Raw genomic sequence first — 12,916 nt, 5'->3', positions numbered from 1 at the left:
TGTTGAAGACATTATTCGACGAGCCATTGATGATAAACTGGAAAATGCTCCGCTTCGTTTAATTAACACCTTCACTGGGCGTTTATGCAATCGAGAGGCACAGATCCACGCCTTCATGGACAGCACAGAGTACAAAGAGATTTTATCTTCATCTCTGATGCATGCATCCCTCCAAACAGAGCCCATCAAAGAAGCAGTCGAGAAATACTTCAGTTGGGCCATGTTATCACATAGGTGGGAAAGCAAGGAGCCACTGCTGCATGACATCCAGGACAAGGTCGTGTACAATTTGGACGCAGTCGGCACCATGGTGAAGTTGCAGATGTTCTGCAAAATTGCTCGTGATGCAGGGCACCGCTGGGCATGGAGCGATACTTGCTGCATCGACCAGAACAACAATGCCGAGCTCCAACGATCGGTGAACTCCATGTTTGTCTGGTATCGTCAGTCAGCTCTTACGATCATATACGTTTTGGATGTTCCGCCTTCAGCACAGTCAGGCGCACTCGCAAACAGTGTTTGGAACACGCGAGGATGGACTGTTCAGGAGTTCCTCGCTCCTAATGTCGTTCTCTTCTACGGACAAGGCTGGAGCTTATATCTCAACGACTGCTCTCCCAACCACAAGGAGTGTGCCGCTATCATGAAGGAGTTAGAGGATTCGACAGGCATAGATGCACAAGCCCTCGTCTCTTTCCGTCCAGGGATGACAGGCGCGCGCGAGAAATTGCAATGGGCATCGACGCGCACCACGACCTTGCAGGAAGACATCGCATATTCATTATTTGGCATTTTCGGCATTCACCTTCCTGTCATCTATGGCGAGATGAAGCAGAATGCGCTCGGTCGCCTCTTGCAGGCGATCATTGCTCAGTCGGGCGACATTTCTGCCCTAGATTGGGTCGGCAAATCATCGCAGTTCAATAGCTGTCTGCCAGCTGAGATTTCCTCTTACAAATCTCCGCCATTCACGTCGCCATCTTTGTCTGAACAATACATACAGACGTCGGTCTTGTCGCTGCGAAATGCCACCGTCGTGGAGCAGGCTTTGACACTGTATACCAAGCTTGCCGACCTCAACCCTCCTCGTTTCGCGGACCGCAGGCTGCAACTGCCTTGCATCGCATTCCCCCTCACAGCACTGAGACAGAGGCGTAGTCAAGACCCGCAGACATGTTTCACTTATGATGTTGAGGCAGATGGTCTTCAAGACCTGCTAATCAACACGGAAGACAAGCTCATTCAGTTCTCGTCAGCACGGCCCACTCAGCAGACATTCTTCCTCGTCCGTCCGTGGAATCGTCATGATCTCGGGCTACTTGACTTTGCAGATGAAACGCAGAGCATGGATGAAACCGGGTCTGCATCAGATGGATCTCTCGGCAGTTCTCCAAGAGGCAAGAAGCCAGCTAATTCAAAGTCTCACTCGCGAGCGTCAAAGTTAATCGCTCGCCTTCGACAGCCTTTTGGCTCACTTCTGCCCATGCAGCAGCATGGTGGGAAGTACAAGAATTCAGCGTCTCACTCGCGAGCGTTAAGGTTGATCGTTCGCCTTGGGCAGCCTTTTGGCGCACTTTTGCTAGCACAGCAGCATGGTGGGGAGTATAAGAGAATCGCGTCGGATCACAATATCATTGCGCAAGTCAAGGACAAGACTGCTGTTCGTGACATGATGGATGCCAGGACACTAGAGATATTGTAGTTGCATGGAGTTTGAAACACGGAGATCTCGGACGCATTTTCATTCATACCGTAGGCGCTCGTCGTATTTGTATTGCACACTGACCTACTTACAATTACCACTGCGATTGTATTATCGAATCATTGCTGACCACACCAGCTGAGGATGTGTTTTTTGTCCATCCTGCTACGTCGAGTCACTCAATGAATGTCCAGTGTGATTTCGATGTTTGGGATGCGAAGGCGAGAGTGAACATGGGTTCCAAGCATGGGTCGTTCTCGTGCACTGGTCCGTCGTGGACGTGGGTGAATATTTGGGTCAGGCTTTCACCGCCACGAGTAGCCAGCTGAATCCTGTAAGGAGAGTCTTGTTCCAAGCGTGCCCAAGAAAAATGTATAAAGATGATCCACGATGTACATGGGATGTGGGGATGACATGAGGGAACATACATATGCGAAGACGGTCCATGCCATCACCGACCAATAGCTACTGCAACTTCATCGGAAGTAACTCACGACGCCCAACCATAGAACGATAGCCAACAGACACGTCATGCCAGCCCTTCGCGCGTCCCTCACGATGAAAACGATGTCCAAGATCAGTGCAACCGTGCCAGCCACCGCAAGAGACATTGAGAGGCTCGAATACGGAAAGACTACATAGTAAACACCTAAATAAAACATCAAGATTCAAAACGTCAGCACGGAACTCTCAGCTGGATCGAAGAGGTACACTTACAACTCGCCATACACCCTCAAGTTAAAACAAGAGCAAGGTTTCCCGTGCGATAGAGAACGAGGTTGATCAAGATCGCACGACGCGTCACCTTGAACGGCTTCTAGGTCTACAGTCAATGTCAGATCACTACACTCCGGAAAACTGCCTACCTTGGAATAGAAAAAATGCAGTGTGCAGTCTATTTGGGCCAATATGAATTATCAAACTGGCGCCAGGGAAAACCACGTGTACGCCAAGGTCGCCAGCACTCGATCATTCACTTTGGATGTACTACGATCGAGGGCTCGGAAACATACTAGTAACACTGAGCATAGAGTAGTCACGAAGCGGACTAGGTCTTGCTATATATAAGAAAGTCAGTCTTGCAAGACAGAATGTGAAACCAGTCTCTGCTTACTACGACTGCATGAAGAGCAACGACGACATTTACAGTATTACAGGTCGCTTGCAATGCACATCTGGATCCACAGCGATCGCTGATAATGGTTCTGGGTTTTGATCATCGATAGAAGCAGATAGGGGAAACTGTCCACATGAAATCTGGCGCTAGTAGCGTAGACAATATTGATATTGGCTGGGGATCTGCGCATCGTCATCGTGCAGATAGGCAAGTAAATCAGTACACACCACGCATGCCTGCCATCATTGATGTAACATCCCATCGACAACCGGAAGTAATTAGACACGAGCGCCGAGCGATTGTTATATATAGTCCCCGTAGCGAAGTAGGGCGCGTTACAATGGATGATGAAAGACGAGTCGAGTGGAAGCAATATATGGCTGCGGAGTGGACTGTGGTACATGGTAGTACCAGATGCACGCGGGTTCGTTGTGCACAGAATAGAGGGCTACTGCTACGTACATGACGGGTGTTTATAAAGGGAGCAGTGATGGAAGCAACGAAATTGAAATGAGATCCACGCCGTAACAGCGTGATATGGAAGAACGCTGGATCCATGAGTGAGCATCAGTAAACCGGTGAGACCCAGATATTGTAGTATTTTGTAAGCCCAATGCTTCTTTCCTGTACATTTGGGAGTATCGGTGGCTCACCGGTTTACTGATCTTGAAGCGCCTATGGTGCGGTTCACTTAGAGGCCGCTACTTTTGTCCAAGCGCCAAATCGAGTCATCAACAATGACAGATATAACCCTAACCCTAATATGAGACGTAAATCCTAGCTACAGAAGGTACACCAGCTTCGATGATCGTGAACTGGGTGTCATTGCTTGCTTGAATAATGTTTGAAAGTTGGAACGAGTTGCGATGTGATCAGTATTACTTGAAAATGGCCAACGGGCACCAGAAAGCAGCAGCAGCTCGTGCAAGAGCTGCAAGGCTTGTGAGAAAAGCTCGAACATCCTCCGATAACGCATGTCCACCTCATGGTGCACCACCAATCCTCTCGCCAGAGTCGCCACCCATTGCAGCTGAATCCAAGTCTGAGTCTGAATGTGGGTATGATGGTGGTGTCAATTGCATATGGTCGGAGCCTGACTCACATACCGCTGGTGAACACGAGCCCTCTGACAATGAAAGAATGTCAGACGCAGATGAAAGCTTGGAGGAATTGGAAGGAACAGACCTGGAGGAAAATCTGAAGGCTCTCAGAGATGATGTCAAAAGCGGTGTGAAAAGTGGATATACAAAGGTAGCTGCACCGAAGATTGTTGAGATCTGGCAAAAGGCAGATGCTTGCTGCCACAAGCACATCCTCAAGCTCCAGGCTGACTTTCAAGAACAAAAATCCCTGGTGCAAGAGGTCATTGAGTCAGTGGGCCACCTGTGCATTTTTTTGCCAAAGTTTCACTGTGAGTTGAACTTGATTGAATATTTCTGGGGACAGGTGAAGAAATATCTTTGCAACAACTGTGATTACATGTTCGACACCTTGAAGGACAACATGCCCATAGTGCTCGCATCAGTGCCACTCCAAACCATCCAGTGGTGGGAACATTGAATGTACAGGTGGATGGATGCATACAGGATGGGACTCGGGACTGCTGATGCACAGCTGCAGGTCAAGAAATTTAGTTCAAGACAGTACAAATCTCACAGATGTATTCCAGATGCAGTGGCACAGGCTTTTGATGAGTAGTACACATACTATTTACCAATGCACTAGTGCTGCCGGAGTCCGGTTCGGAACTTCGGTTCGAATGTGAACCCTTCCGAACCGGACCGTCCGTTCGGTCCGAGGTTCGACCTACTGTAGGGACCGAACCTATTATTAGGTTCGGCGTTCGGCTGATGCCTCAAATTAGCGAACCTGTCCGGACCTGTCCGAACGCGTTCGAACCGTCCTTGCTTCTGTCTATGAACCGCTTGAGGTCCTCAGGCTTATTGCTATCCATCTATACTAATATTTTCTCTGATCACCTGGCAACAAACTCATATGGCCATTGTCAGTCCTGGGAACATTGATCTCCAGAACGGCTCTTACTTCACGACCAAAACACTGAATGCATTTCTATTAGTGACGTCTGACTTCCTCGGTGATCTACTCGACATTTCGGTAAGCCCAATGTTAATCGTTATTAGGATTATAATTTAATTTATGTTCAGAACATATTTTTGGGATGCTCATTCCGGTACTTGCTTCAACATCAATCAAAATATGTTCAAGGTGCGTCACCTTTTTCTGATCTCTTACCACAAATCTTGGTATAAATGGCCTACTACAGGTACAATATTCACCCTTCTGGCTGCGAGAATGTTGTGCGCACTTGGATGTGATCGCCAACTCAAAGACGCTAGTGCCATTGATTGGTACAATGACCCGGATGATGACACCCCCATGCGTGCACCACCTCCGCTTCCTGCATCCAATGATCGATCAACTGTCGCAGTCATTGCATGGCAACAATATGTTCAAGGTGCGTCATTTTTTTGATCTCTTATCACAAGTTTTGGTATAAACGAGCTACTAACTACAGGTTCAATCTCCACCCTCCTTGCTGCACAAATCCATGTGTGGAAGTGGTATATTCAAGGTGCGCTAGTATAATTATATGTTACGGTTTGCGGTCTAAATATCTACGTTAGGTCCAATATCCACCCTTCCTATGTCGTGTGCACTTAGACCTGACGGCCAATTGAAAGATGCTAAGGACATCGAGTGGTACAACGACCCTGACGACGATTCCCCCATGCCCCCTTCGCCACCTCCTGCCACATCCAATGGTAAGATCACTGCATTCGTGTCCCGTCGCTCGGGACGAGCCATTAAACCAACGGAGAAGATTTGTGACGCTGTCAACGGCGCTCCAGCAAAGCGACCAGCACCAGCAACTCCTGAGGGTCGGCCTGCACCCAAACGAATTCGAGAAGAACCCCCTGCCACAGAGGGACTTTCAGACGAGGAGGAGGAAGAAGACAGAGAGGAAGCTTACGAAAGGACAAAGGCATTGGGGGATGAGGACCGCGAGCATCGCAAGCTGACGAAGAAAGATGAACGCAGTGCGGACTTAAAGACAATCTTCACACAAGAGAGGGGCCGTATGAACCCTCACACCCAAGAACGCGAGGATGGTTGGTGGTGTGAGGTATGCAGGTAAGTCTCAATGTTAAAATAATCTCCGCACTGAACTAACATCAAGTCCAGAGGCAATGATGTACCATCCGGGCAGTGTTTTTTTAAAGGCAGTATCTCAACCTGCCGCACCCACATCGCACGCAATCCAAAATGTCACTTCCCCCTTTACCGAGACCGCTGCAAGGAACGCGGAATCACAATGCATGATCGTGCCATCCCTCTTAACTCGAAATCAACCGACGGAGTTCAACACACATTACACGCCTCGCTTGCACCTAAGGTTCCTGAGTTCACGAAGTCCGGCCTGATGGACTATATTGTTGAGCTCATTGTCTCTGAAGATGAGGTGCGTGGTTGTGATCTTTTGTTTCGTGTGATTGTGACTTAAGATACTTATACTAGGCATTCCAACTCGTCAATAAGGGTCCGTTTCGTCGCCTCCTTCAATACCTTCGGCCCTCCCTGTCGGATAAGGATATCCCCCATCGCACGAAGACTCGTGATGAAATACTCGAACGTGCCAAGCTTGCCGTGCAACGCATCAAAGAGAAGCTTAAGAACGTCGACAGCAAAATTTCCGTCACTTTCGACTCCTGGACGTCTGAACCTGGCGTGCCTTTCCTCTCTGTCACTGCACATTATATTGACTCCCAAGACGGTAAGCCTCAGGAGTGGGAGCTGAAGAGCGAGCAGCTCGCATTCACGATCATCAACGGCAACCATAGCGGTAGCAATATTGGAAGGATTTTTATTGAAACTATCAATAACTACGACTTTCGCACCAAGGTTGGATGGTTCACAGCTGACAACGCCACCAATAATGATACGGCAATTCAGACTGTTGCACTCGCTATTGACCCTTCTGGTAAGGAATGGGTTGCAGGAGAGCACCGTGTACGGTAAGGCTTATATTTATATCACATTCTATTATATGCTAATGTCTTTTCAGTTGTATGGAGCACGCCCTACATCTGGCTGCCAAACACTTCGTTGAAGAGGTTGCGCCTACCCCTGCAAGTGTTCTCATCAGGAACGAGACCAACGACGATGACGACAATGAAGTGACTGACTTCAATGTTGCTGATACTGTGGGCAAAGCCCTTGCGCTTGTTGGGCAGGTAAGTTTGTGCCTCGTCTGATTAGCCTTGCTTTGACTAACTGTTTATTTAGGTACGGAAATCTCCTCAAGCCCGTACTTTCTTCCACAAGTGTTGCGCTGAGGTCAATGAACCCAACCTCGAGCTTTTGAAATGGATCCGCACTCGGTGGGCCTCACTGTTTGGCATGTTGGAGCGCACCCTCAAGTTGCGTAAGGTATATTTACCGCTACTGTCCCTACAAACAATTACTAACTCTATCGGCAGGGTGTGAATAGATTTATACAGCTCGCAGATGATAGTGACGAAGTTCCGAACCTGCAGGGCAAGTCCTATGGCACATTCAAGCTCTTGGCCGAGGAATGGAAGAAGTTAGAGTTGATGCATGACGTGCTTCAGGTGCGTGCTTGTTCATTGATGAGTTTAATTTTTATTAACTTATTGCATTACCAGGAGCCTGCAAATGCTCAGCAATCGTTCTCTGCGACTCGCGAACCCACGGTATGGCGCGCGATCCCGGTGCTTGAATTCCTCCAACAAACCTGGCAAAATATGGCCAGGTCTTCGAAGTTTGCCGACTTTTCAACCGCCATTGAGTCTGGCATTGACAATCTTTGTAAGTGGTACCATAAGATTGATGAAACCGACGTCTATTTCATTTGTCTCGGTACGTGTTTTGATTAACGTAAAGCCCTATCTAATGCGTTGTATCTAGCGCTTGACCCCAACTACAAGATTGCGTATGCCAAGAGTAAATGGGAGCCCCGCGACTTCGAGAAGGGCATGAGATGCCTGCAGATCGTTTTCGACAGATACCATCATCACAATTCCTTGCCGGACGCAGAGCCTGCTGTCGTGGCTCCTTCCTGTCTTGCACGCCAAGGCTCGTATGGCCACAGCTGGATGCGCGACGCTGTCAAATCCCGCATTGCGAGTGACACTGCAAGCCGAAGGCCTCGTCAAGAGCTCGAGGACTACCTGGCTTCCCCGCTAGAGGATATCGAGAATGTAGTAGCTTGGTGGGGCGTGAGTGTTTTTTTTTCGAATCCCTATTCCTTACAAGTTAACATAAATGTTCCTTAGCATCATTCAATTCAATATCCCACCATCTCACACATTGCAAAGGACTACCTCGCTATTCAAGGCTCTGCCGTGGCATCTGAACGAGCATTTTCGAGCGGCGGCATCACTGGGACCACACGGCGCAACTGTTTGTTGCCGACAACGTTTGAGGCACTTCAGTTGTTGAAGAGTGGATATCGTCAAGGCCACATATCTGCAACGGCTCAAGCTGCGTTCGCCGCTGCTTGTGAATACCCTGACATGGATATCGTGTAGCTACTGTACTCATTTACGTCGAATTTTTTCATGTATTTCCTGCATTTTTTTTGAATTTATACATAGCGTTCGGATGTTCGAACGCGTTCTGAACTCGAACCGAACGCTTCTGAACGCATTCGCAAGGGTCCAGTTCAACGTTCACCCTCATTGCCTGAACCTGACCAATGGTCCGGTTCAGGGTTCACATTTAGAGGCCCATGAACTGAACCGAACCGGACTTCGGCAGCACTACAATGCACCAATTTGGGGTGCCCAAAAATAAAATAAAAATCTTGCTCAAATTTGACCCAATCAAAAATCGCTCTTGGGGTTTTATTCAACACATCAAAAGCAATATCTTCCCAAGAGGAATTGAAAAACTGACAAAATTTGAGTGTGGGAAAACTTTTGGACAAAAGTAGCGGCCTCTGGGTGAACTGCACCATACATAAGTTGGGTCACGGGCAGGGGTCCATCACTACTCAACACCCACAAGATCCCCAACAGAAGGATATACTAAACGTACGGTCCACGTCAACTTCAAATGGTACTGACCATCCATCTCTCTGCCTAGGTCAACACAATATGTCAGGGGTGCTGGATGTAGCAAAAAATATGTATCTCACTTTGAGAGGGCAGCTCACGCCAACACGGATGATGAATGGGCATACAAATGGTGTGGCAGCAGTCGCGTTCTTCAAAGACAGTCGACAGGTCGTCAGTGGTTCATGGGATGGAACCCTGCGAATTTGGGACATGAAGAAAGGAGTATTGGTAGGAGGGCCATTCAAGGGACACAAGGACAAGGTGCCATCAGTGGCCGTATCACCAGATGACAGGCGAATTGCGAGCGGTGGAGATGATAAAACCATCATCATCTGGGACGTCGAGAGCAAGCAGAAAGTATTCGAACCGCTGGTGAAGCATACAGACACGGTGGTATCTGTGTGCTTCTCACCCGATGGCAAGAAACTTGCAAGCGGGTCGGATGATTCGACAGTTGTTGTATGGAATGCAGAGACTGGCGCTGTCCTCGCAACACTCAAGGGTCATAGTAATTACGTGCTGAGTGTTGCATTCAGCCCAGATGGGCTAAAATTAGCCTCCGGATCATCGGGCGGTTCCATCCGGGTTTGGCGCACCGATAACGCCGAGCTTCTTCTCAAGTTCAACGCTCACCAACGTCAGGTTCAAAGTGTTGTGTGGTCGCCTGACGGCCAGCAACTTGTCTCTGCATCATATGACAGCACAGTCAACTTCTGGAATTCGTCCAATGGAGACCAGATCGGTCAACCTTGCACCAGTCACACTTCCTACATCTTCTCGCTCGCCATCTCGTCTGCCGGCTCCTTCATTGCCACTGCCTTGGGTGACAGGACTGTGCGGCTGTGGAGCACAAAGACACACCAACACATAGGTCATCCACTCAAACACACCACGCGCATTTTGTCTGTCGCGATTTCTCCCAATGGAGAACTGCTCGTCAGTGGAGATTGCACAGGAAAGGTGCTGCTCTGGTCTATCAAGCAGATACTTGAGCAACACAAGGCGGGAGAACGAACAAAGGTCAATGAAGGAGCACGTCGACAGCAACTCCTTGTTCTCAGTGACACACAGGTATGCTATCACCCATATCTACTATTGTAAGAACGGGGCGTTTGATCCCACGGAACCAATTCGTGTAGCCGCCATGTGCGCGGTCCACATGAGCCCTTTGCCTTGGGCGTGTGTTCCACTTGAGCTCCTATTGCTGACGCTGTTCTGACACCATCTGCGCCGCATCCAGTTTCAAGTGATCGAGCCCCTGTAAAGTGTTCTCCTTTCCTCCGTAGCTGCGCTGTTTTCGTACCCTATAACTGACGCTGTTCTGACACCATCTCGGCCGCATCCTGTTTCAAGTGATCGAGCACCTCTAAAATGTTCTCCTTTCCCCTTAATGCTCTCCTTTCCTCCGTGGCTGCACTGTTTTCGTACCCTTTCTCTCTCAATTATCATGGCGTCCTCCTGCTCTTTTCACGGTATTGTTGGAATCCAAAATGCAACTCCTTACTCTCTTGACAAGAAGCGGTTTTGGAAAATGGATGCCTTCATTCCTCTTCCTCTAGAAGCAGATGACAATGGCAATGATCTTCCGGCCACTGTTTTCACTTTCGGTGGCAGAACTCCACCACCTGATGATGGTGTTTATTTCATCAATGCTCGCCTAATCACCGCATTAGCTGGTGATGAGACTGCTCTCGAACTCTATTGCGTCGACGTGGGTCATCTTTGAATTCTCTCTTATACATGTTCATTCGCTGACTTTTTTTTCGCAAGGAGATCCAATCATTGGATGGTGGTCGTGCACTACCCTCTGTCCTTATTGCAGGCAAAGTGTCACGAGGCTCTTCCGAACTACCGGAGGATCGTATGTTTGACATTGATGTCATGCAATACAGTGTCATGCCTCAACAAATGGCTCGCATTTGTTGTTATTATCCCCCTTCACATCCTCGCCTTGATCGGACTCCTGTGCCTACGGCGGAAAAACATGTGATCATTCAGGGTGCAATTACCGAAGTTGACCACAAGCGTTGCTTGGTGTCCGTGCACGATATTACACTCGGTCCATCCACTAGTGTTGTCGACAGCCGCAGGCACTGAGAAACTGCACCGTCTGCTCAACTGAAAAGCTTCAATTGGACTGGCAAAAGCAAGAAAAGCAAGCGTGCATCCCACGGTAATTCTGATGAAGAATCTGATTCTACCCGTCACAAGAAAGGGAAGAAGCGGCAGGTAGTTGCTGCAGAGAATATTAATGAGGAGGCAGGTCCATCTACGAAAACAGATTGAATTGATTTATGCTTGAACTTTGTACATCTTCTCGATCCTATTTTTATGCCACCCCTCTGGGTTTGTAAGCACGATTTTCACTCTGTCGATCAAATTTGTATCTATTCGCATCTACGAACTGCTTGCTTTTGTCAACATGTCCCTCATACAAGATCGGAAACGGGAACTCGCGAGACGTGCTCGCAGCAATCCTAAATTTCGAGAGCACGAAAACCGCCTGTGGCGTGCACATTATAATCAACATCATGCTCTGCATCATCAATTGAACGGTCTGTCAATGTTATCATCGTCATCCCTTCCTTCCACTAACTTTCCACTAGAGTCTTTGTCCCCTTTGACGTCACCCGCTTTATCACCGACTGCATCATCCATTGTACAGCGTCCTGCTATTGAACGTCCCACCCCTTGGTGGATCCTACTTTGTAATTATCCTCCATCACCGATCATTCCTCCCACGTGGAATCATCGTTGCCCTCACTGCAATGCTCTTCTCCTGTCGACTGAGTCAAACTCATTTTGCTGTGGCAATGGAGCACGCATATTGCCTGCTTTACACCCACTCCCTCCACGCATGCGCAGTTTGTTTGATGAACCCATACGCCTTCGACATGTCATCGAGTTTTGTCGCGTCATCAACAATTTTTTCTCCTTTGCTGGCATCGGCGTCAGTGGTGGTTTTCAGCAGTTCAATTCGGGAGGTAGCGCGGGTCCTCCAGCTGTTGCTATTACAGGCTGTACTTATCACCTTATTCGTGACACTGAATATGCAGATCACTCCATCCACTGGTTCTTATACGACGAAAGAATGCGCCAGCAGAAAGCTCAGGATTTCGGTGTGCATGCCACTGTTATTCAAGCCATTACGGACGACATCAATGCCGTCAATCCCTATGTTCATCACTTACGACAGTTTCGACCTCGCTCACACCACAAACGACAGCTTGAATTAAAAGACTTTTCTTCCAATGGTGACTTTGCTGCTGTTATGCATGCGGCAAATTCAACAGATATCAACCCTTGGTCGGTCGTCATTCGTCGTAAATCACGCGCTCAGCCAGAATTCTTAAACATTCTCTCCCGCCACTACGAACCACTGCATTACGTGCTGTTTTTCCCTCAAGGAGAGATGGGTTGGGGTCTGAGTCAAATTGATGGAGTGCCGAATTTATCGCAAGTAGACTGGTATCGAAGTCGTCTTTTGGTGGATGAAGAAGATCGATTCAGCATCTTTGGCCGACTTTGTTGCAAATACTTGGTGGATATGTACTCAAGAACGGAAGAACAGCGCCTCACTTATATAGCGCATGAACGCCAATTACGTGCTCATGAAGTTCAACAGAATAACGATGATACAGAAGAGATCGAGTCATCCATCAAACTTCCAGCGAGTTTTGTGGGCTCTCATTCATGGACCTCGCAGCAAGCTGCAGATGCCATGGCTTTAGGTCGGAAATTTGGAAAGCCGACCTTCTTTTGCACCATGACCTTCAATCCTGACTGGCCGGAAGTTAGGGCTCGCCTGCGACCTGGTCAATCGGCCAGTGACATTCCAATTGTTGTTGCTCGCGTATTCAAGTCACGACTAGAAAAAGTTTTACACGTCCTTCGCACTCGCTTCGGAGAGAAAAAATACATCATAAAAGTTATTGAGTTCCAAAAGCGAGGGTTTCCTCATGCTCACATCATCATCAAAGTGTGCATATCATACTCAGT

At 48.3% G+C, this 12,916-nt stretch overlaps 2 protein-coding genes across 2 annotated transcripts; both read left to right on the top strand.

The window, feature by feature from the left end:
* The first annotated feature begins 1,214 nt into the window (after positions 1–1,214).
* On the top strand, positions 1,215–1,894 carry EDB91DRAFT_1178649 (uncharacterized protein). Its single transcript, XM_041320433.1, has one exon. The coding sequence runs from the start codon at positions 1,346–1,348 to the stop codon at positions 1,700–1,702; it is 357 nt and encodes a 118-aa protein (XP_041168825.1). The 5' UTR covers positions 1,215–1,345; the 3' UTR covers positions 1,703–1,894.
* Positions 1,895–11,666: 9,772 nt separating this feature from the next.
* EDB91DRAFT_1024849 (uncharacterized protein) lies at positions 11,667–11,948 on the top strand (the record flags this gene model as incomplete). Its single annotated transcript, XM_041312621.1, has 1 exon — positions 11,667–11,948. A coding segment is annotated over one exon (282 nt), but the record flags the coding sequence as incomplete, so codon positions are not given.
* Between the last annotated feature and the right edge of the window lie 968 nt (positions 11,949–12,916).

The sequence above is a fragment of the Suillus paluster genome (assembly GCF_016628075.1).
Source record: "Suillus paluster strain FC165 chromosome Unknown EDB91scaffold_255, whole genome shotgun sequence".
Taxonomy (NCBI): domain Eukaryota; kingdom Fungi; phylum Basidiomycota; class Agaricomycetes; order Boletales; family Suillaceae; genus Suillus; species Suillus paluster.
The sequence above is the reverse complement of the archived record's forward strand: the minus strand, read 5'-3'. Positions and strand labels throughout refer to the sequence as shown.

What these genes read in the sequence shown, in the direction of transcription:
- EDB91DRAFT_1178649 (XM_041320433.1), top strand. Translation starts at nt 1,346, where the DNA reads ATGGATGAAACCGGGTCTGCATCAGATGGATCTCTCGGCAGTTCTCCA.